Source organism: Mirounga angustirostris, unplaced genomic scaffold, assembly GCF_029215605.1.
Source record: "Mirounga angustirostris isolate CCGP_5_RB_7025 unplaced genomic scaffold, mMirAng1.0.hap1 SCAF_13, whole genome shotgun sequence".
Lineage (NCBI taxonomy): Eukaryota > Metazoa > Chordata > Mammalia > Carnivora > Phocidae > Mirounga > Mirounga angustirostris.
The window spans coordinates 56,788,599-56,812,918 of NW_026991721.1; the positions used below are offsets into that span (position 1 = coordinate 56,788,599).

General features: G+C 43.6%; 1 protein-coding gene across 5 annotated transcripts in view; it reads left to right on the plus strand.

The window, feature by feature from the left end:
* CLPB (ClpB family mitochondrial disaggregase) overlaps positions 1 to 24,320 on the plus strand; it is a 169,314-nt gene that overhangs the window by 32,525 nt on the left and 112,469 nt on the right. For all 5 annotated transcript variants that reach the window (XM_045894361.3, XM_064576973.1, XM_045894365.3 and 2 more), the window contains exon 4: positions 18,589 to 18,692. In XM_045894361.3, the coding sequence (XP_045750317.1) occupies positions 18,589 to 18,692 (104 nt within the window). The remainder of the gene's footprint in view (positions 1 to 18,588; positions 18,693 to 24,320) is intronic.

Sequence of the window (24,320 nt, forward strand, 5' to 3'; positions counted from 1 at the left end):
GGATAGAGGGGCAGCACCCCTTGCTTCAAGACTGAAGCAGAGAACCTTCACCTGCATTAGATGTTGTCAGCCCACAAGCTCAAAGGAGAGGTCCTGAGATGATCCAGTCATTTCACCCTCAACTGCCTTTAGTGAGTGCCTGCTTCATGCCTATGTCCTTAGGGATATAGCACAATAATCTCTATCCTTAAGGAGACTAACATCTTGTGAACTGTTATTTGTATATATATATTTTTAACTTAATTTTGAATAGTAAAGATAGTACTATTTTATTTAATTTTTAATAAAAAATACAGTCCTGTAGAACAAAATTTTAAAAGTATGTATGGGAACTTAATTTATAATTTATTCTCTCCTTTTATTTCCAAAAAGGGTTTGCAGTGACTCAAATTAAAATACAAATATAAATGTACACAGGAGAGTTAAAACTGGACCAGGATCAGAAATCATATTGGTAAAAGGAAAGATAATTGTATCAGGATTGAACCAGAGATTTTCTTTTCTGAAAATAGGTTTATTGTTTTTGTAAAAATAATATAGAGAAGAAAGTAGGAGTCAACTGAATTCCTTCTATCTAGAAATTGAGCAGTGTATGTGTGTGATTTCACATAAATCAGACCATGCTATACTCACTGTAAGTCAGGTAATTAGTGGAATTCAGTATTACTTTAGATTGAAGTTTCCTGATGAGCAAGGCAAAAGAAGGGATACAGAGAGTTTGGTTCTTCAGGAAAGAAGAACTTTGTTCTGACACCCCTTTCTATTATCATTTTATGTATCCAGCAAACATTTTTTAAAACTATACTGCATCTGGTGCTGATGTGCTAGGCTGTGACGGATTCAGATAATAAGCATCACGGCCTTTGCCTTAAGAAGCTTCCTTGGACTGCAGACATCAAGGACTCGAGTAATGTGATGGCCATTGTCTTCAGTAGCCGTTCTGCCAAAGATTTACCAACATTCTACTAGGATGATCCTTTTGCCAGCCCTAGTAACAGCTTGGGTGAAGTAGTGACTTGAGGAGCAGTTGCTGGGGGCTGACCCCTTTTCCATAGTGAGGCCTCCGTAAGCCTCATGCTATAGGCACTTGTTTAGCTTGAGTCTGGGTGCCTCATTCTGTGTTGCACTTTGACCCAGCCCAGCTAAAGGCTAAGCCACAGGGTCCCAGGATGATCACTGTGACTTAGCAGAGCCTTCACCAGCTCGTGCAAATATACCCAGCCTGCAGCTAAATTCAATTAGTTTTTCTTTAAGAAGAGAAAGAAATCCAATTTTACCAAACATGGACAGACGGTGGAAGGCACTTTGATGTTACAACCTCTCAGTGATGCTTTACTTAGTCACAAGTTCATAAGCAAGAAGGCTTAATTACTTGGGAAAACACAGGATTAAAACTGGACACAATGGCTGAGTATCCGCTCTTAGGCGACTTGATTCGAACCCATGTACCCAGTTCGTGTGTGGTGCAAACTTTGATGTGTGCTATGACAAGCTGAAAGTCATGACCCCCTCAGGGAAGCTCCTTCACATGGCATTTGCAGGATGTGTAGGCGGAGAGGCAGGGCCTGCCAGGCCTGTTTGCTCAACTTTGATGTCCAAGCAGCCACAGGCCCCACTGTTTGCTCTTTCACTGAAGGATGGATTGGGAGCCTCCTACCTTTCCCAGTGGACAATGGCCAGCAATGGAGTGTGACGACTGTTGACCATTCCAGGAGCCTGGTGGACCAGAACAGGGCTTTTGGGAGGTGCAGAGCCTGGGGGGCCAAAAGCTGTTTATAAGACAGCCATTTCTCCAGATGTAGCTTTCCTTAAAGTCTAGTGTTGGTTGGGTGCTTACAGTGGAGATAAAAATAGCCTCATGAGTTTTAGCAGGTATCAACTACTGCTTGACTCTCCGTCCAGTGGCACTAAGGTATTTGTAAACTGAAGGTTTGAGTCTATCCTGTTTCCTTCATCAGTGTGTATATGCAGGGGATAGTGGTTTGGCAGAAAAATGGTATGATTTAGATCCTTATAATTTTTAATTTCTCAAAAAAGAAACTGTCAAAACACACATCTGATAAAGGAATATTATCCAGAAGATATAAAGAACTCTTATAAATAAAAAATAAAAAGGCAACCCAATTTTTAAAAAATGGGCAAAAGATTTGAGCAGACATTAACCAGAGAAGAGATGGATAGCAAATAAGCACATGAAAAGATACTCCACATTAGTCATTTAGAATGGCTAAAATTTAGAAAAGCTGACAATACCAAGTGCTGACAGGGATGCAGAACAATTGCCATCATTGCTGATAGGAATGCATTATTATGCTGTGGCCACTTTGGAAAACACTTTGGCAGTTTCTCATAAAGGTAAAACATATATTTACCATGCAACCCAGCAATACCAGCTCCTGTACCAATTTTATCCATGAGACATAACACACATCTTCAAAAAGACCTGTATGCAGACATAGTAGCTTTGTTCATAATTGCCAAAAACTGGAAATCACCCAAATGTCCATTAGCTGGTGAATGGACAAATTATGGTACATCCATACAGTGGACCACCACCCAGCAATTAAAAAAAAAAAGAACTATTCAGGGGCGCCTGCGTAGCTCACTTGGTTAAACGACTGCCTTTGGCTCAGGGTCCTGGGATCGAGCCCCCCATCAGGCTCCCTGCTTCCAGGAGAGCCTGCTTCTCCCTCTCCCTCTGACTGCTGCTCCCCTGTTTGTGCTCTTTCTTTCTCTGTCAAATAAATAAAATCTTAAAAAAAAAAAAAAAAAAAAACTGTTCACACATACAGCAACAGGGATGAATTTTTTTTTTTTTTTAAGAGAGTGCATGCACGAGACTTGGGGAGGGGGAGAGGGAGAGATAGACTCTTTTTTTTTTTTTTTAAAGATTTTATTTATTTATTTGACAGAGAGACACAGTGAGAGAGGGAACACAAGCAGGGGGAGCAGCAGAGGGAGAAGCAGGTTCCCCACTGAGCAAGGAGCCCGATGCGGGGCTCGATCCCAGGACCCTGGGATCATGACCTGAGCCGAAGGCAGACGCTTAACGACTGAGCCACCCAGGCACCCCGAGATAGACTCTTACTAAGCAGGCTCCACACTCAGTGCAGAGCCCACACAGGGCTTGATCTCACAACCCTGAGATCATGACCTGAGCCGAAATCAAGAGTTGGATGCGTCACCGACTGAGCCACCCAGGTGCCCCAACAGAGACGAATCTTAAAAGCCTTATGCTAAGCTAAAGCCAGACACAAAAAACTACCTATGGTATAACTCCAAAAATATATGACAGCCTGGAAAAGGCAGTACTGTAGGGACAGAAATCAGGTTAGTGCCTGCTAGGATTTAGGAGGAGGGACCCAAAGGAACTTTTGGGGTGATGGAAATATTCTAAATCTTGATTGTGGTGGTGATATACAATGAAAACTCATCAAATTGTACATCTTAAAAGGATGCATTTTACTATGAGTAAATGATACTTCTGTAAATTGACTTAAAAAAAACTTAAAAAGACATCATCCCTGTCTAATTTCCATTATTTTTTTTTTTTTAGATTTTATTTATTTATTTGAGAGAGAGAATGAGATAGAGCATGAGAGGGGGGAGGGTCAGAGGGAGAAGCAGACTCCCTGCCGAGCAGGGAGCCCGATGCGGGACTCGATCCCAGGACTCCAGGATCACGACCCGAGCCGAAGGCAGTCGCTTAACCAACTGAGCCACCCAGGCGCCCTAATTTCCATTATTAATTGTAACCTGTGGCATACCAAGAATTCACGTTTGTAGTGTCAAAATGAATTCATATAGTTCATGGTCACCTGGAATGTTTAGACTTCCTATTGTTAATGGTGTTTCACATTAGAGTACTGTATACTGTAATTGTTAGTAGAGAATAAAGGTTTATGAATTCTCATTTGTGATGTCATGAAGTATAATTACTGATGAATAGTGATAAATTCACTTACAAGTGATACACAGTGAGCTTATATAAATTCACAGCATATCCTACAATTCTTAATAGTAAGGAAAAAGTGCAGGGTACAGGACTGAGAACTTGCCTCCCATCCCACATCATCCTCCGACTCCTTGTCCCTGCACTGCCATACAGGGAGACCACCTAAATAGTGTGGCCGATGTGGTGCTTCAGGAACCAAAGATCCTGAAAGAGTGGGGTGGTGGGGGAAGATTCAGATTTGAGTCCACTTGGGCTTGGTGGTTGCTTTGAAAGCCCCTGCCTCAGAGAAGGTGAGGCCATGAGGCAGAGCTCCAGCAAAACTGTTTGAAATTCCCCACAAGAATCTCCCTCCCTCCTCTGCCTTTTCTCCCGGAGTGCATTTCATCAGCATCGGAAGGCCTGCTTCCCGGCACTGCCTTCCCTGCTTGGCTGGGGTCCCTGAGGAGCTGATCTAATGAGTGGCTAACACGCATTTGCCAAGGCCTTCCTGGATGTGGTACCTGGGCTTTGTTAATTTTAAAATGCCGCCATCCTTGGCTGAAGACCATTTAATTTCCTCTCATAGCAGTTATTTATTTTTAGCATTTGCTTATTTTCCCTCCACCTTACTAAGGAGGTGGCTGGGTGGGCATTAAACCCTGTCTTTAATAAACCAGCAGTCCCAACCAGATTTCTTTCCTGCAGAAGAGGCTGTGCAGGCCTTTCTTTGTGGGGCAGCAGCTGCAGAGGTGTTCCTACAATGATGCTGCTCTTGCAGCTGGACCAGGGGCAGCTTCCCTGGGAAGTTCTCCTCCCTTGCTGGCTAGCCGGAGACAGAGTGCAAGTGGAGGACCCCTGCAGCCGTGCTTCAGTGCAGATCGTTAGGGGGCCTGACCACATAGAGATCTATCCTGCCTTAAAGGCCTACAGCCTCTTCCTAGGGTCCCCAGCTTGTTCTTGGCCTGGCTGCTTGTTGCAGAGGGGTGCTTCCTTTGGCCCAAGGAGGCTGGGCTTTGTGCTGGCCAATCTGACTGTAGTGGTGATCATGGCTATGGTTGTGATTGGGTGCTTTCTGTATGCCAGGCCCATGTCAGGCACTTCTGTGTTGGCTCTAATCCTCACTACAGTCCTAATAGGGAAGGATCATTATCCCTATTTTACAGATAGGGAAAATGAAGCTCAGAGATGCCCATGGTTGTCTAATAAGTGAAAGAGGGGGCCAGGATTTGAAGCCAGTTGTTTTTGAACCATAAATTCTCATTCTTTCCACTGGATATACTGCCTGTGGAGGGAAGGGGTGGGGAGCAAGGCCTTGGGATGGACTAAGAGGTGCCAGGACCAAAGTCAGGTCAGCTCAGTCAGGGTTTCTTGATGACCCACTGGTGTCAAGACATGCTGGATGATTATGAGAAGTCTAAAAACAGACAAACCACTCTCCTTGTCTCAAAAAGCTGACTGTCTGGTGCCTGGGTGGCTCAGTCATTAAGCGTCTGCCTTCGGCTCAGGTCATGATCCCAGGGTCCTGGGATCGAGGCCCACATCGGGCTCCCTGCTCAGCAGGAAGCCTGCTTCTCCTTCTCCCACTCCCCCGCTTGTGTTCCTGCTCTCCCTATCTCTCTCTGTCAAATAAATAAATAAAATCTTAAAAAAAAAAAAAAAAACAAACTGACTATCAGGGGGTACCTGGCTGGCTCAGTCGGTAGAGCATATAACTCTTCATCTTGAGGTTGTAAGTTCGAGCCCCACCTTGGATACAGAGATTACTTAGAAATTAAAAAAAAAAAAAAAAGCTGACAGTAAAGGGATAAACAAGTCCCCCCCCCCCCTTTTTTAAACAATCCGTAGAATGAGGCAGAATGTGGTCAGTGTCCCAGAGAAAACCACCTCTCGTGCCAGGCAGAGATCATGCCGTGTAGAGGCGAGATCATGCCGTGTAGAGGCGAGATCATGAAAGGAGGCCTTTCACACAAGGTGGGCCTTGAAGGATGGACAGGATTTTGATTGGTAGAGGTGGAGAGTAGAGGGACAACATTTCTGGAATATCATTAGTGCCAGAGGACCGGTGTGAACATAAGTTCACAAAGGTGAGAAAGTAAGAATGTGCCAGATCTGGTTGGAGGAGCTGGCGGAGTCTAGAGACCAGAGAATGGAAGGAAAGGCCCTATCCAGACTGGCCACGATCCTCTCACTCTGTGGTAGTCTAGTGTCAGTATGTCCGCAGCTCTAGAGCCACATTACATGGGTTCAACTCCTGTTCTTCCTCTTTCCACTTATGTACCCTGGCAGGTTCTTTCACTTACTTGTGATTGTTTCTTCAACCATAAAATGGGGATAATAAGCAAATCTTCCCCAAAAGGCTGTTTTGAGGTTTAAATATGTAAATATTGTATTGTTTAGAACAATGCCTGCCATATAGTAAGCACTCGGTAAGGGTTGGCTACTTTAGTTAGTAGCATAATAGTAGTGGTGGTGGTGCTTAATTATTATTATTACTGCTGAATGTGGATCACTCCAGGAGGAAATTAGTTAACAGTCTGCAGGTTAGCCTATCTTTGAATGTGGGTTATTAACTTGTCTCTCACCAACACCTTTAGGTGGCTCAGAAGCAGAAGGGCTTTGGAGATTCTTTTTCCACTCCTTTTCATCTAAGAAACTGGGCCTAGAACATGAGACCCCAGAGCAGGGCACTTTGATGTGGGACTGGCTCTTGTCCCAGGTGGCCACCTGCCTGATGCTGGACAGTGCCCAGTATTTCCCAGCAAGGAAGGGTGGATAAGGGTGCTGGCCAGGTGCCCAGAATGCCAGCATCATGCCCCCAGAAAAGTGTGCCGGGCTTGATGTTTCTCCCACTGCTGCTGTGGCCGATTATGTCTGAGTAACAGTCATTTCTAATCCCATTTGGAATCGTTGCTCAAGATAATCCTGTTTCGTAGTAATGATATTCCAATTCCAGCGTGCACCGATTCTAGTTTGGCAGATGCATGCCTTGACCTCAGGCAACCCAAGACAGTGCTCCCTGGAAAGCAGTGCCAGCTCATTTGCCTAACATAACAATCTCAGGGTAACCCCCCTTTTCCAACACTATATCTCGTCCTGGGGTTCTGTGTTCGGTGCTTTCATGGAGAGTTTCGGTTTGGGATCAAGGGAGCATCCAGTGCTCATCCAATTCAGCTGCTTGGGGAAAGACATTCCACTTCTAGGGACTGTGATATGGTTCACTCCCACACCTCTTTTTAAAGACATCAGACCCACATTGTGCCATGAGCTGCTTGCTTGCTTGCTTATTTATTATATATTTATTTATTTTTAAAGATTTTATTTATTTATTTGACAGAGACACAGTGAGAGAGGGAACACAAGCAGGGGGGAGTGGGAGAGGGAGAAGCAGGCTTCCCGCTGAGCAGGGAGCCTGATGCGGGGCTCGATCCCAGGACCCTGGGACCATGACCTGAGCCGAAGACAGATGCTTAACGACTGAGCCACCCAGGCGCCATATATATATATTTTTATAAGAGAACAAATCTATACCTTTATTTATTTACTTTTCAGTAAGTTTAAATCCTTGAGTGGTACAGCATCACATGGATTCTGTGGCCAGTGGCTTTAGCAGGAAGGTTGCTTCAGAATTTGACATGAACCATGCCACTGGTTCCATGAGCACGAGTTACTTTTCCCTAGATTACTCTGGTTTTGTTCAGTTTCTCACCAGGAGTCACTCTGTTGTTCTTTGCTTTGTACACCTAAGCACATCTCTTACTTAAATAGAATTCAGCTTCATCTCGAGCATAAATTTTTAGAAGAGCTTTGTGCTCCCTCTGGTTCGGGAGACCTCACTTATAGCCAGCAAAAATGGCCTTGGACCACAGCCTTCCAGACATATTTGTCATTTTAGGAGTCCTATTCCCAGCAGGCCTCCATAGGCTCCAAGATGGCAGAAAGAGGTGAGCTGCTTATTTAAATAGGGCCGCAGGCTAGTGGATCAGGAGTATAAAGTAATATAGTAGGTGTGTCTGGGTTTCAGCAAGGTATTTGTCTCTCGTGATACCCACATGAATAAAGTATGATGTGGAGAATAGTTCAGTCAGATGGTGAGTGACCTGTTTCATATGTTGTGTATATATGATTAGAGATTGGAGAGCAAACGCTAGTGGTGAGCCACAGGGCCCTGTCCTATTCAGTCATTACATGGATAAATGCCAACCCAGCTGGCAGATTAAATGAAACTTAAAGAGGGAGGTAATATGTTGGGTGAAAGAATTGGGGATATTGAAAAAAGAACTCAGTGGGCTAGAACAGTGGTTAAATCTGTGGTGATAAACATTAATAGGACAAGTGTTTAAGTCTGCAATTAAAACCAAAAGCCAACTGTAAAATCCAGGGTGAGGAAGACCTAACTTAGCAATAGTAGCAAATAAAGCCTAGGAGCTGACAAAAAACTCAGTGTGTGCATCAGCAAGTTCAGTATTAAGGCCCCAGAAATGAATTGATTCAACAAATATTTACTGGTCTGTACTGGGCCTTATGTGTGAGGAACAGATGGTCGGGGCACAGTCCCTGTTTGGGGGAGCACATAGTCTAGTTGTATGTGATGTAGTGGTGAGGAACAAGGGCTTTGGAAGGAGACTGCCTAGGTTTAAAACCTTCTACCTGGTATTAGCTCTGTTTCCTCATTTGCAAAATGCAATAATAATAGCCCCTACCTCAACATAGGGTGGTTGTGAAGATTAAAATGCACATAAAACTCTTCAGTGCAATGCCTAGTGTGTAGCTAAGTACTTAATAGGTATCTGCTGGTGTTACTAATATTTTTTGTTTTCTTCTTGTTATTTTCATCCAAAGTCTAGGAGATATAGCAGCCCCAGCACACTCTTATAGATCATTTGCCTAGAGAGAACCTAATCCAGGCCCATACTGTGGTGAAATCCCTAACAACCAGGGTTTGACCACTTTGGCCCATAGGTTCAGCAACCATGTATTCTAGAGCACAGATCGAAAGACATGGAAGATCGGGAATTAGATTTAGAACTAAGCTGAGGATGTGAAGTTGAGATTGTCTGGGAAGCCCTTTGATGGGTGATTTGGTTCCATGGCCCTCTCCTTAATGTGCGATGTCTTCCTTGGGCCTTGCCCCAAATGATCTCACGTTGTCTGGACCCACCATTGATTTTGACCCTTGTTCATCTGAAGGAGACTCCCTCTTACCCCAGCTAGCTGCTATGACCTGCTTTACTTTACCATCTGAAAATGTCACTATCCCTGGTACATAGTAGAGGCTCAGTAATTATGGGATAGTAAGACAGACTAACGGATGGATGGTTGGATGAGTGAGAACCAGTGTGGTTTAGGGAAATGTGTACCAGGTTTGGCCCCACACAGACCTGGATTTGAATCTTAGTTCCTGTGCTTAATTAATGTGTATACTTGGGCAGCTGAGCCTCAATTTATTCATTTTTTTAAAATTTTGAATCTTCATTCTTTCACTTTGATATATTTATGTTTTCTCACACCATAGTATGGTTTTTTGATTACTGGAGCTTTATTTTTTTTTATTTTATTTTATTATGTTATGTTAGTCGCCATACAATACATCATTAGTTTTTTGATGTAGTGATCCACGATACATTGTAATTTATTCATTTATAAAATGGGACTAGTACCTCATTGCAAGTGGTTATATGGATCTGGAACAGTGAATGTAAAGTGCTTAACCCACTGTGGCTGCTATATTGTGATTACTGATCTTTACCTTTTGAGGGAAGTAAACAAAAGATTATTATCCTCTTTTGAGAAAATTGTGGCACATTTTCTACACAGGAACTTTGCCTCCTACCGAATTTTAGTTTATTTCCTAAGAAAGCTGGCTTTAAAAAGAAAACTGCTCTCCCCACCCTCTCCACTCCCGGCTCCTGCCCCCATGCCACAGGACCTTTAGATTTAACACATGCTGCTGCCTTTGCTCAGGCCACCCTGCTTTCCTGACCAGTGCATAGACTGGCCAGTAGACTGAATGAGCCACAGCTCATTTGACTTTCCAGCAAACCTCCTGAACTGTGACCTCTTTGCTTCCTCCCTTCATCGAGGTGTGCACTGGGTTGAGAATAGATCAACTCTTTGTCTTCTCCTTGGGACCCGTGACACTCATCACAGTGACCCCATGCTTTGGATGTGGGGGGTAGAGGGGAGGAGGAGTTGGAGGAGCTTCTCCTGAAACTCAACATTGTGTAGGGACGACCTGGAGCCGGGATCACTGCCCTTCTTGCTTCACCAACTCCAGCTGCTCGCCAGGCGTCTTTGACACGCGCCTGGCCCAGCATAGGCCTCAGCCCACACCACAGGTTTCCTCGCTTTTTCCTAAACAATGTGGCAACCCCAAGCCCCTCCGGCCACTGAGACCAGAAAGCCTTAACATCGATCGATGTAACTGTCCTCCCATGCACTGTGACGCCCCACTGTCCTGAAAGCTGGAGCTCATCAAGGTCAGTGTGAGCCAACCTTCCTACATGTGCTCCCACCTCTAATCTAATTACAACCTGATCAGCAAATTAAAATGCGCCTCATGGGGGCTGTGGTTCCAAAGGGAGTTCCATGAGTCTCAGGAGCTGCCACCTTGGGACCACCCTCCTATTCATTTCCTCAGCTTTGTCTGGGAACTGCCTGGTGGAAGGCAGGAAAGGTCTGGTGCTCAGGAGAGGAAGGTGAAGGTTTTCCACAGTTAAATCTCCTGTGACCTAGTTTGTGCCCTCAGGTGGGAGATATCTGGGCTGAGGCAGTGGCATCTACCATTCTCCTCCATTTCCCACCAAATAAAACAATGATTTTATTTATTCATCCTTCATTTATTCATGCACTCATTCAGAAAGCATCTACTGACCACTTTGACCCAGGCACTGGGCAAGGAGCTGGGAATGAAAGTCACATGGCCTTTGCCTCATAGTCTAGCAGGAAAGGCAAATAAAAGTAAGCAGGTAATCATGGTACAACACGATGAGGGTCACCTACCCAGGGGTGAGTACTGCATTCTGGATAGACAAATAGGAAGGCATGGACCCAGGCTGGGGGTCAGAGAAGACTCAGTTGAGTTGGTGACCTAGTCCCTGAAGAGCCCTGAAGGTGATGGGCACTAACCAGTTGAAGCAACGAAGGAATGGCACATTTGATGGCCTTGGTGTACTTCAGAGAATTCATTGTTTTCGCTGGGTCCTTAATCCTTCAGTCCCCAAGATCCACTAGATCATCACAGGAATTAGAAGTTCTGCAGTTGAAAGACTTCCTGAAGGAATAAACCTTTGGAACAAATGGTGAAGTTCAGTTAATGATTAATAGTTGCTTCTAACTGCTGTATCATATTTCATAGTGTGTCTCTACCACATTTAACTTACTCATTCCCCAATGGTGGACACTTGATTGCCTGCAACTGCCCACTGTCACAGAATGCTGGGATGAACGTCTTCCATGTTGCCCTTTAGGGATCTGTGTAAGAATTGCTCTGGGAGATATATATTCAGAAGTTCTGGGTCATCGAGTAAGGTACTTTAATTTGATAAACTGTTAACAAGATCGCCTTCTAAAATGGCTGCACCAGTCTGTCCCGACAGTGCGTGAACAGTCCCAGAACCCCATGTCCTCTCCAACCCATGGCATTTTTCAGCTTTCTAACTTTTGCTAACTTGTGGACTTTAAAGTGATATCTCATTGTTTTGCTTTTCTCTAATAACAGATGAGCTTGAGGATCTCTTCATATACGTAATAGAAATCTGTTTTGTTTGTTTCTTCCTCTCTTGGGCTTTCTGATCCTAGCTTTGCTGCTAAAACCTGACTTGAGGCAAAGTGCTCCCACGGTTTGTTAGCTGCCTGGGAGTCAATATAGGGAAGTGAGGGGCAATGTAGCAGAGGGGTAAGCACATGGACTTTGTAGCCACACTGCCCTGGTTTGAATCCCACCTCAACTCCTTACAGCTGAATGATACCTTAGGCAAGTTACTTAATTCCTCAGGGCCTCAGTTTTCTTAATGTATAACCTGCCTCACTGGGTTGTTGTGAAGATTAAATGTGTTAGTATATATGAAGTGTTTAAAACAGCGTGTGGCATGGGGGAAATACACAAATGTTAGCTCTTATTAGACTACTGTCTTCCTCCTACTTAGCCACACTCTGTACCCTTGAGAAAATAGATATTTGTACTAGCAGGTAGTATAAACAAGGCAGAGAATAAAACAGTTCTCAGCCTAGGATCCGAGCTCACCCTCACAACCTTAACCTTCATTATTCACAAGGCCCAGTCTTTTTGGTGAGTCAGCTCACTTGGGCAGAGATAAGAACAGAACAGATTCTGATGGGCATACAGGAAGGCAAGAACAGCTGCTAGAGCCAAGTCATTAAAAGACAAACCCCCATCCTCTTGGGCTATACACAGCCTCTGAATCTCCAAATTAGGGAAATAAGAGTCAAGATTATCTCTAGTCTTTGAGGCTAATAATGGCATTGGTTTTCTTTCCACAGACCACCCAAGACCAAATCCTGAGCTGGCTCAGAGAATTGCTGGTATTCTTAAATCTTTGTCCAGAGAGAACCTGTGGAGTAGTCAGCATAGATCCCCTGAGGAGAAGTGTTTCCTGTTGTAGAAAAACATAAGTGCATGGAATGATATACTCTTCCCCCTTTAATCCAGCTGTTAAGACCATAAAGGACTAGCCCGTACACCACAGCCTGTGTGGTACCAGCTACCCAAATTTAAGGCAGTAATACCTAAACCCAAACCTACTAAAGGGCAACAACCAGTATGCCAGCATCAGAACAGAGGGTAGGCTGCCGTTGTCCTTTGATAGATCACCTCAAATAGCAGTGTCTGCTTCTCTTTGTGCCATCAGATTCTCTTTTTACTCCTGACCTTGCTACTCCCCTTGTTAGCCAGATGGCGGGCCAACTTACCATCTCTCCATGTAAGTCACCTTCTCCCAAATACAGTTCTGAACCTGAGGATTTGTTTCTGCTTCAGGGAAAAGCATCAAAGAGATAGAAATCACTTCATTTCCAAAGTCTCATTGCTGCTCCTGGTTTCTGCTTCTTTTGCCTTTCCTTGACTTCTGATACCTGTATATTCCTTGGTTTCTGGCTGCCTACTTGGTTTGTGACCTACTATTCTTCTTTAGCCTCTAGTCCTTAACATCTGACCTGGCTTTTGACTCTGTCTCATATTTGTGCTTCCTGGTCTCTGGCCCTTGGTTCTGTTTTACTCTGAACTTCTTGACACTTGCTGGGCATGGCCAACTGCTAAGCCTGTTCTTACCAGCTTTGCCTTAGCTTTCTCTAACCTGGCTAGCCTCCTACTGTGTTTTTGCTGTGCTGTAACCCATAGGTCCAGGAAGTTCTTTTGATCACCAAAGCTAAGCATAGTCGTGTAGCCCTCTAGCATGATCTGGGCTGGCTTCTCCAAGAAGGGCCTGATCCCTGTGGAGATCTGGATTAGATGCATTGTAAGTAAGTAATGGCTGTTGGACAGAAAGCCTCCTAGCCATCTGGCAAGGTGTTTGGTGCCACTCTTGGCCACTAAGCAGCCACAGTTCCTTCAGTCCTAGCTATACTCCCACCGTGGGCCTGCTGCCTTTGAGTTTTATTAAAAGTGAAGGGAATCTTCTCTGAGGTTACAGAATGAGTCACTAGCTTGGTTGCTTATCCTCTTTGGCCTCCAAGTTTGTGAAGTGAATTGCGCATTCCCTTTGATTGGGTTAGCAGTCTGAGGGCCGAGCCTAGTCACTGTCTTCTCTCCATCCTACCAGACCACTGTCTGCCCTCCAGGGCCAAGGGCAGCATACTTGGTTGCTTGGACACGTCTTGCAGCCTGCAAATTGGACAGATGGAATCAATACTCACGAACCTGGAGAGGCCCAGGTAGCACAGTTAGTGACACTAGCTGCCTAGAGGGACAGCCTGCCATGGGAGGGGTTGTGATTGAATAGTGATTGGACACAGCAGCTGAGGATTAACCAAATTATGTCCCTTTGAGTTTAGATCGACAAACCTTTCTCACTCGGATTTTAAAACAAGCCACCTTATGCAGAATATAGAAAGAAGTGTTGCCTTCTTAACACAGGGCTGTGCCAGCATGAGTCCTGAGTTTGGTGGTCAGGTGTACATCTGGTGCCTACTTCCGCCCAGAATCATGTTATTATTACTAAGATTATATGGACAAAGGGAAGAGATCTCTTATTTATGGACTCCTTCTGTGTGCCATGCACTACTGAGTTTTACATGCTTATAACCTGTAAGAGGGGCATTTTTATCTCCATTATTCTGGTAAGGGAATGGGCGTCAGAGGTATAGTAACCTGTCCAGGATCACAGACAGTAAATGATAGAGCTCTGATTTGAACCCAGATCTTTCTGTGCTTGTTATAAAATGTGCTATCTTCCCAATTTAAGTGTCTCAATTCACATTTCTCTTGACTTCCCCACAGCCCAACCACAAGGTCAGGGACATGGTAAAAATAATAACCAATGTTTGTTGAGCACTTATTATATGTCAGATGGTGTTCTAAGCACTTCACATGCATTAACACAGCCATGTGAGCCAGATGCTCTTTTTATCCGTGATAATTATGAGATTGCAAGATGATGTTCTAATTTCATTGTTCCTTCTACATTTATTAGTTGTCATTCTACAGTAAGGAAGAGCTTTCCTTTCATCCCATTAACTTACTTATTTTCAGTGTGGAATTATGGAATCTTTTTTTACTCAATGGGTTATAATCCATTACTGTGATTACTCATGTTGATGCGCAGATTGTCCCAGATTTTAAAGCCAATGTTCTTAATCTCTATACCATGCTACCTCTCTAGCAGATATTTTTTCTCACTGCCTTCTGTGTTGGTTTGCCTATCTATAACAGCCTTTTTGTACCCTCTTGGCTTTTCATCTTCTGGGAAACAGACCAATGCCAGTTTTATCCCAACTATGTGTAAACTAAGAGCAGATACGTCTCCAAGTGAGAACCTGACAGACTCTGCTGTGAATTCAATATCTGAGTTTTAGACATGGATTTTAGCTGCTTAGAGATCCTTCTCATTTCTCCTTAGGATTGTAATCGATATACTGGATAGATTGCCTATGAAAGGTAATTCTTAAGATCCTTTTAGGTAAGGTGAATAGACACCTGAGACTCAACCTGACCATGTTAGGTCAGTTGTAGGAGAACCTCAGCTACGTGGGAGATGGATTCTGGTTCTTTGACTTATCAGTGAGGACTGTGTGTCTGTGTACATAGGAGTTACTAAAATTCATCCATCCATTCAGCAAATAATTGAGCCAAGTTCTATGCCTATTTGAAGGTAATGAAATTCAAGCCAGTTGGTACAGGGAAAACCATCAACACTGCTGATTACAGATATTGAAAAACTAACAAAGAAGAGAAAAACTAAAACTATAGTTTGACTTTTTAATAGTTATGATAGAGTAATTTTTTGAAACGCTTACCATTACGCCTTCGAAAGCATTAACAGTTCTGAAGGCCAGTAAGCAAAAGATTAACATACTAAGAGAAAAATGGTCAAAGGACATTATGAAAATACAGTCAACTATTGTGATTCATGAAAAAAGAAACATGACTACTAAACATTTATTTCTTAAGTCCAGCCGCATTAGTAATCCAAGAAATCCAAGTAGAAATGGCAGTGTGATTCCATTTTTGCTTACCAGACTGGCACATGATAAAGAAAAATAAACACCCTATTTTGTGAAAGGAAGGCACAGAAGTTACTCTCATCCTTCTTCCTTTGCTAGTAAAAAAAAAAAAAAAAAAAAAAGGTACAATCTTCCTAAAATTCAGTTTGATAGTATTTATCAAAACCCTTAAAAAGGATTACACTTTTGGGGCACCTGGGTAGCTCAGTCAGTTAAGCATCTGCCTTCGGCTCAGATCATGATCTTGGCACCTAGCTCCCTGCTCAGTGAGGAGTCTGCTTCTCCCTCTCCATCTGTTCCTCCCCGCTGCTCGTTCTCTCTCTCTTTCAAATAAATAAATCTCAAAAAAAAAAAAAAAAAGGCTCACACTTTTGACCTAGAACTTAATCTCCTAGGAATTTATCCAAAGGAAATAATCAGATATGTGTTATTGAAATATTAAAAATAATCTAATGTTTTACAATAGGGAATTGGTTGAATAAAGTATACTATAGTAGAACACTGTGCAGCTATTAAAAACAATGTGGTAGACAAATACTTAAAACATGGAAATGTTGGGGGGTGCCTGGGTGGCTCAGTGGGTTAAGGGTCTGCCTTCGGCTCAGGTTATGATCCCAGAGTCCCGGGATCGAGCCCCACCTTGGGTCCCCTGCTCAGCAGGAAGCCTGCTTCTCCCTATGCTCCTCACCTCGCTCACTCTTGCTCTCTCACACTTTCTCAAATAAATAAATAAAATCTTTTAAAAAAAACATGGAAATGTTGGGGCTCCTGGATGGCTCAGTCGGTTAAGCATCCGACTCTTGGTTTTGGCTCAGGTCATGATCTCAGGGTCGTGAGATCCAGCTCTGCATTGCACTTAGCGTGGAGTCTGCTTGAGATTCCCTCACTTTCCCTCTCCCTCACCCTTTGCCCCTGTCCCCACTTGCATATTTACATTCGTGTGCTCTCTCTCTCTCTCTCTCTCGTAAATAAAATCTTTATAAAAAAAGTGTATGTTTCTATGTGTTTAGAGAGCATTTATGTATGATCTTATTTTTGTAAATAAAAATATACATACATTAAAAAAATGGAAAGGTGTTATATATTCTAAAAACATTTTCTTCTTTTTAGCTATTTATAGTGTCTGAATTTTTTATAGTGAGCAGAGTCTTTTTTGTTTTTTGGTTTTTTCCCCTTAAGGAAAAAAGAAAGCGTGAGCAGGAATATGCCGTAATAGAAGGGAAGTGGACTTTTAAAATTTTTTTTGGGAGGTACAATATTTATTAGGACTTATTTTATTTTGTTTAAAAAAGGAGTTTTCAAAATTAATGCATACTTTTCTAAAGTAATTAATTCTAAAGTATTACTGTCTTCAGTATTAGTATAATTATCTAAAGTATTATTAAAGAATAATCCAAAAATACAAAATAGTATATTATATACAGCAAAAGCTGTACAATTCCCTTTCTTTTTTTTTTTTTTGTGGCTGACACCATGCGTTTATTATGATATTTTTTTTGAAGATTTTTTTTATGTTAATTCCCATATATTACATCACTAGTTTTAGATGTAGTGTTCCATGATTCATTGTTTGTGCATAACACCCAGTGCTCCATGCAGAACATGCCCTCCTCAGTACCCATCACCAGGCTAACCCATCCTCCCAACCCCCTCCCCTCTAGAACCCTCAGTTTGTTTTTCAGAGTCCATCATCTCTCATAGTTCGTCTACCCCTCCGATTTCCCCCCTTCATTCTTCCCCTCCTGCTATCTTCTTCTTCTTTTTTTTTCTTAACATATATTGCATTATTTGTTTTAGAGGTACAGATCTGAGATTCAACAGTCTTGCACAATTCACAGCGCTTACCAGAGCACATACCCTCCCCAGTGTCTATCACCCAGTCACCCCATCCCTCCCACCCCACCCCCCACTCCAGCAACCCTCAGTTTGTTTCCTGAGATTAAGAATTCCTCATATCAGTGAGGTCATATGATACGTGTCTTTCTCTGATTGACTTATTTCGCTCAGCATAACACCCTCCAGTTCCATCCATGTCGTTGCAAATGGCAAGATCTCATTCCTTTTGATGGCTGCATAATATTCCATTGTATATATATACCACATCTTCTTTATCCATTCATCTGTCGATGGACATCTTGGCTCTTTCCACAGTTTGGCTGTTGTGGACATTGCTGCTATAAACATCGGGGTGCACGTACCCTTTCAGATCCCTACTTTTGTATCTTTGGGGTAAATACCCAGTTGTGCAATTGCTGGATCATATGGTAGCTCTATTTTCAACTTTTTGAGGAACCTCCATACTTTTTTCCTGGGAGGCCTTTCCTGATCCCCTTGGTTTCCCACTGTACATGGTACTACTATTACTTCTTTTTTTTTTTTTTAGATTTATTTATTTATTTGACAGAGCGTGTGCACAAAAGCATGGCGAGCATCAGGCAGAGGGAGAGGGAGAAGCAGGCTCTCCGCTGAGCAGAGAGCCCGATGCAGGGCTCGTGGGGCTCGATCCCAGGACCCTGGGATCATGACCTGAGCCGAAGGCAGATGCTTAACCAACTGAGCCACCGAGGCGCCCCAGTACTTCCTCCATCATAGCCTTTACCACACATTGCTATAATTTCATGCTGAATTCTTGATATTCCCAGAAGATCATAAACTCCATGAGGGTGCAGACCCTAGCACCTACAACAGTGACTACAACACAGTAAGCATTTGATAAGTGATTGTTGAATAAATACTTTGTATTTTGTAGTTGTGGAAACCTAGCCTTAGAAGGGTGTTAAATAACTTGACCAGAGCCACACGGCTAGTCAGTTTCGGAGCTTTCCTTGTCTTTTACACTGGCAGAGTTTCCGTTCTTTCCCCTGTACCACTCACATGAGCAGAAGCAGCTCCAATCCCCAAACATGCTTCAGAATCTGAGTCTCTACTTCCTAGGCCTTTCCAGCTTTTGACACTTCTGTCTTTCTGATTTTTTCCAGTGTGGTGCAGATCCTGCTTGCTGCTGGTGCTGACCCAAACCTTGGGGATGATTTCAGCAGTGTTTATAAGACTGCCAAGGAGCAGGGAATCCATTCTTTGGAAGGTAAGCACAGACCACCCTGTTGTTGTGAGCACTCTCCTCCCTTTGGCTTCTAGGCAGCCTTGCTCTCTGTCAGCCCTACCAGCAACTCAGAGTGAGAGCCTGCAAGTCCCTCATCCTCTGGGAACGCATGGATAACCCAGAAAGCTTGGAACAGACACCCTTCACAGTCTCTTCTGCCTCTATCATTTATGTCCCTTCAGAAGTCTTGGGGAATAAGATAGAGGCCTGACTTCATGACCAGAGCAGGGAGTGGGGGATACCTTTCACCTGGTGTTCTCCTGACAGCACCTCAGCCCATAGAGCCTCAGGTGAGTGGATAATGGAGCAGGTTTCCATAAAATAATTAAGGCAACTGCATGAAATGTGGCTTTGTTCCTCTTCTACTTCCTGCAGACTTAACCTATCCCATCCCTGTCCCAGAACTAGAAAGCAGCCTCCCTGGTTTCCTCTGCCTCAGAAGTCCCTCAGTACTACTCTGAATACTGCTTTTTTCCCCTTCTATATGCAAAATGAAATCGTATCTCTGGGATTGGCCCTCAATTTACCATTATGACCCAGGACAAATAGTGGACCTTCTCTGTGCCTTGATGTCTATGCTTATAAAATGGGGTGGTCATCTGTGCCTCCTGAGGATGTTAATGTGGGTTGTTTGGACTTCCGAAGAAAGAGGTGGTGTGCACCTGTATCACGGTTCAGTCACATGTCTGTCAGAGGGTACTCAGGCAAGTCAGTCTTTGCTACTTCTGGTGAGTGGTTCTTCAAAAGTGAGGTATGGAAGAGGATATGTTGCTTTGGCTACAAACAGCAGTGAATATTTATTTTACTTTTGAGCTTTTGCTTGTTCATACTGGCCCCCCTGCCTGTCCGTTATCCTGTGTCACTCAAAGGCTGCGATAACCAGCCCTGTTTCCAGCAATAGGGCAGCTGAGCAGTACTGCTCTCGGGTTGGCAGTGATGCCAGGAGGACGGACAGCCATGCCGACTGCCTGAGGGTCAGAACATTGACTGAAGGGAGGCCCAGTGAGGCAAGCAGTGCACTTGGTCCTCCGAGCTGTCAGTGAGGCTGCTGGACCGACGTAGCTGTGGTAGCCCACGGCAGGGGTGTGCTTGCTGCCCCTGCGAGGTTTCTCAGGTCAGCAGCGTAAGAGCAATGTCAAGAGCAGCAGAGCATTGCTGCCCAGGGGAAGTGTGGAGTTGCCTTCCCCCTGCCTGTCTACCTCTCTAAACCTGCTCCTTTTGTCAAGCTCCACTTCTGTGGCTGGATCCTCCACGAAGCCTTCCCTGTCCTTGGCAATAATTGCAGCCTGCCCCCAGCTGCTCTTTTGAATGTTCTCTAAATCTTGGCCTTTTATATGGTTATTTGAACTCTCATCTGCCCATATGTCTTTCCTCTCCTGCTCAGCTGACAGTTCTGTGTGCAGGCCATGACCTATGCCTCCTTGGATTCCCCACTGAGTTGGAGGAATTATGTTCACTTTATGTTTCAGAGGAGAATTTCATGAGTACCAAATTTGCCCTATATTTGCAGCCTGTTATGTGGAGACTCATCATGTGGGTTGTCTTCTCTCTCAGACATAGCATTACTGTCCTCAGCTCGGTCTTCTGTCCAGGTGCTCTCACCAAAAAGCAAAGAGGAGCGTTTGCTGAGGGGGCAGAGCCAGGTGGAAGGGAAGGGATTATTTGAGTGCCTTATCATCTGCCCTCGGGATCCCAGCAGGGCTCAGTCATTATTTTTGATTTCACAGAATCCCAGAGCTGTGAAGCCATGTAGGCCAGCCTCTGCTGTCACACCAGTCCCTTCCCCCTACATTTAAGTTTTATATCTTTGTTCTCTCCAGATGGATGCTCATATTCGACATTCTAGATCAGTAGTCAGGAAACTTTTTCTGGAAAAAGCTGCATAGTGGTTTTTAAGCTTTGTGGGTCAGTTGGTCTGAGTTGTGAGTACTCAGCTTGGCCACTCTAGTGCAGAAGCAGCTGTAGACAACATGCAACAAATGTGCGTGGGTATGAACCAGTAAAACTTTACCAAAATGGGCAGCAGGCTAGATTTGGCCCATAGGCTGTATGTGCTGACCCTGTTGTAGGTATTTTCTTTTTTCTTTCTTCTTTCCTTCCTTTCTTTTCTTTCTGTCAGCCTCCTCTGAACTTTTTTAACTTTTACACTAGCCAGCCTACATTCTAGATAGGTAGGTAGATAGACAACAAAAATATTGGAAAAGACTATTATATTCCTTATGAAATAAGATAAAAATATTAAGTATCTCTTCTTATTTTGTATGATCTACAAATTTAGTGAGTAGACTTTCTGTGGATTCATATATTTACATATATTTACATTCACATATTATTCATATATTTATATTCCTACCTAGCAGACAGTGTTCTAGGCGTTGGTGAGTTAGACAGGCAAGATCCCTGCCATCATGTACTTTATGTGCTAGTCTTTGGTTTAAATGTTTATAAGGACTCAGTTCAGTATGGAGCCTTGGAGCATGTAATCATCACAATTTTGAAACATTACTCAACATTCACAGCTGTATCCACCAAACTTCATTTTTTTTTTAGCCTCCATTTCTCATGTTGTCCACAGAATTTTAAGAGATTTTCTTAGGTTTCTTGCTAAAATAAAAATGTGCTTTTAGCATTTGTCATATTTTTTTGCCCAATAACCCTTTCCCCAAAAGATACTAAGTTATTCTGGTATGGTCTTATCTTGTCCTTAGGGAGCCCACACTGATACTCAGTAATTACCTAAGTGTTTAAGAACCATTAAAAAAAATACATCCTAGAATTTTGTCAGAATTATTGATGAACTCACTCTTCTGTAGCTTGCAGGATATGCCTGTCTCTGCATCTTTTTTTTGTTGTTGTTGTTGTTGTTTTGGGTTTTTGTTGTTGTTGTTGTTAAATTACAGACTGCACTGCCTGCCAATTTCCAGCAGCTTATCCAGTTTTCCCTGGCGTATCAGTTTGTATGTGCTCTGCCCTCCAACTTCATGTGCTCTAACCCTGAAAAGTCACAGTCCTTTAGAATCATTCCAGGGCTCTCCTCTCTCCTTACCAAGCCTTTAGCTCCTTCTTAACCAGATTTTTCTTTTTTTTTTTTTAGTTTAAAGATACTTCGCTCTTTCATCCATTCAACCAATATCTGTTGCCTACTGTATCTAGTTCTAGGTCATTCTCATTGGTGAAGTAGACAGGAACCAAAGAATCTTGTGGTTCTCTTATCTTTGGATTGGATAGACTTTTTCTCAGGAGGTACCTGACTTACAGGATGTGTGAGTAGGGTAGAAAAGAACAAGGGTGCTAGCCCTTTGCCAAGAGTGTGTCTAGGCAAATTCAAAGAAAAGTCACAGGCTCAATTGGACAGTCCTTTACTATTGGAGCAGAGTCCGTGCCAGGTCCATCAAATTTACTAAATTTCTAATAGATATTTCTGTGGGCCTTATACTGTGCTCAGTACTGAAAGGAGGTGGTGAGTTGTCATTTGTGACCTTGGCAGGACCTCCCTAAACCCCAGTAATATATCCCTTTTCTACCTTATCAGTATTGTGAACATCAAGAGATAAAGTATGTGATGTGTGAATTGTAAAGTGCTCTACAGTTGTAATTGCTCATTAGTTTTATTTCTTTATAATTCAACATGCATTTACTGAGTGTCAGGCACTCTGCCAGATGCTGGGAATGTAGAAATGAATATACATGGTCTAGGCCCTCAACAGTGTTCCCAGTCAAGTGAGAAGACAGACCTACGAACAAGGTACCACAGTACAGAGTGATACTGCAAAGGTAGATGTACAAAGAATGGAGATAGCACTGACATAGGCAGTGATAAGCTCTACCTGAGGGCAGGCTGCTGTCTGGGAAGTGTCATAGTGTAAGTGACTTTGAATTGGGTCTTAAGGATGAGTGGGAGATTGCCAGGCAGACTAAGAGGGATGGATCTTCTGGGTAGAAGGAACAACACATGCAGAGACATGGGGTGGGTGGGTGACAACAAGTGGACTCATCTGCCACAGTGCTGAGGAGAATAGCAAGAAGTAAGACTAGAGAGGGAAGCAGGGTTCCGCATGATAAGGACATTGTAGGACAGTTCTAGGGTGCTCACACTGTTTTTGAAGGTCATTGAAGGATTTTAAGCAAGGGGTGTCAGTTTACATTTGCATTTTAGATGGATCATTCTGATGGGGTGAGGGATGAAATTGAAGGGGAGAGATTAGCAGTGGCTCTTGACCTTTAGGGGATGATGGTCCCCTTTGAGAATTGGTTGGGAAGCTATGCTCCTATGCTCCTCTCCCCCAAAATGCACTTATAATTTCTGGGGATTCCTAAAAGTGATCTTTGGAAATTGAGAAATTAGATGTTAAAAATATTAAGAGGTTGAGTTCTTAGCAGAATGTGGGAATTGATGGAAAAGGAGGCATTTCATGGTGACATCCCGATTTCTGATTTGATTTAACAGTTGGATGTGTGGGTATGGAGTTCAAAGGAGAAGTCTGGCAGGAGATAGGGATTTAGGAGTCACCAGCTGGGGCACCTGGGTGGCTCAGTTGGCTAAGCGTCTGCCTTCGGCTCAGGTCATGATCCCAGGGTCCTGGGATGGAGCCCTGGGTTGGGCTCCCTGCTCAATGGGAAGCCTGCTTCTCCCTCTCCCACTCCCCCTGCTTGGGTTCCCTCTCTCGCTGTGTCTCTCTGTGTCAAATAAATAAATAAAATCTTAAAAAAAAAAAAAAAGGAGTCACCAGCATTAGCTTGGTAGTGACTACAGTGGATGTGACTAAAATTGTCCAAGGAAAAGAGTGAAGGTAAGAGGTGCGGGGACAAGCTCCTCACTCAGGGTACAGCATCTAAGGTGTGAGGAAGAGAGAGGATCCAGGGGCATCAGTCGTTAAGTGTCTGCCTTTGGCTCAGGTCATGATCCCAGGGTTCTGGGATCGAGCCCCACATCAGGCTCTCTGCTCAGCGGGAAGCCTGCTTCTCCCTCTCCCACTTCCCCTGCTTTTGTTCCCTCTCTTGCTGTGTCTCTCTCTGTCAAATTAAAAAAAAAAAAAAAAATCTTTAAAAAAAAAGAAGAAAGAGGATCCAAACAAAGGTACCAAAGGTATCAGAGAAGTTGCCTTGTTTTCTCTCAAAGAGGCTCTATCTGTTCTACCTGCTCAGAACAGGCATGGTCTAGAAAGGAAAGAAACTTCTGTGACCTCCTTTCTGATACTTTATCATCGGTTGCCCCATTCCTAGCAAAACCCTTCTGATTTACATATGGCCATTGCTCCTTAGCAAGAAGCCTGCTGGGCACATTACAGTATTCCCTGCCCTTGTCAGGGTTGGTGTTTCTGGGCAGAGGGCAGGTCAGCTGGTGCAAGTGACACAGGAATGCCTGGCATAGAAACTGTGTTGGCCTGACTGTTCTGTCCATCCTTTTCAGCCCCCAAGAGTGGCATCTTGAGAGGTATAATGGTGTCCTGGAGAAAGGTCAGATGTCAGTGGTAGGCAGTTATCTAAGCTCTGTTTGTCTAAGTTCTGTAACTTACTAGCTGTGTGATCTTGAGCAAGTGATTTAAGGTTCTAGAATTTCTGTTTTCTCTTCTGTAACATAGGGATAACAATACCCATCATACAGGGTTG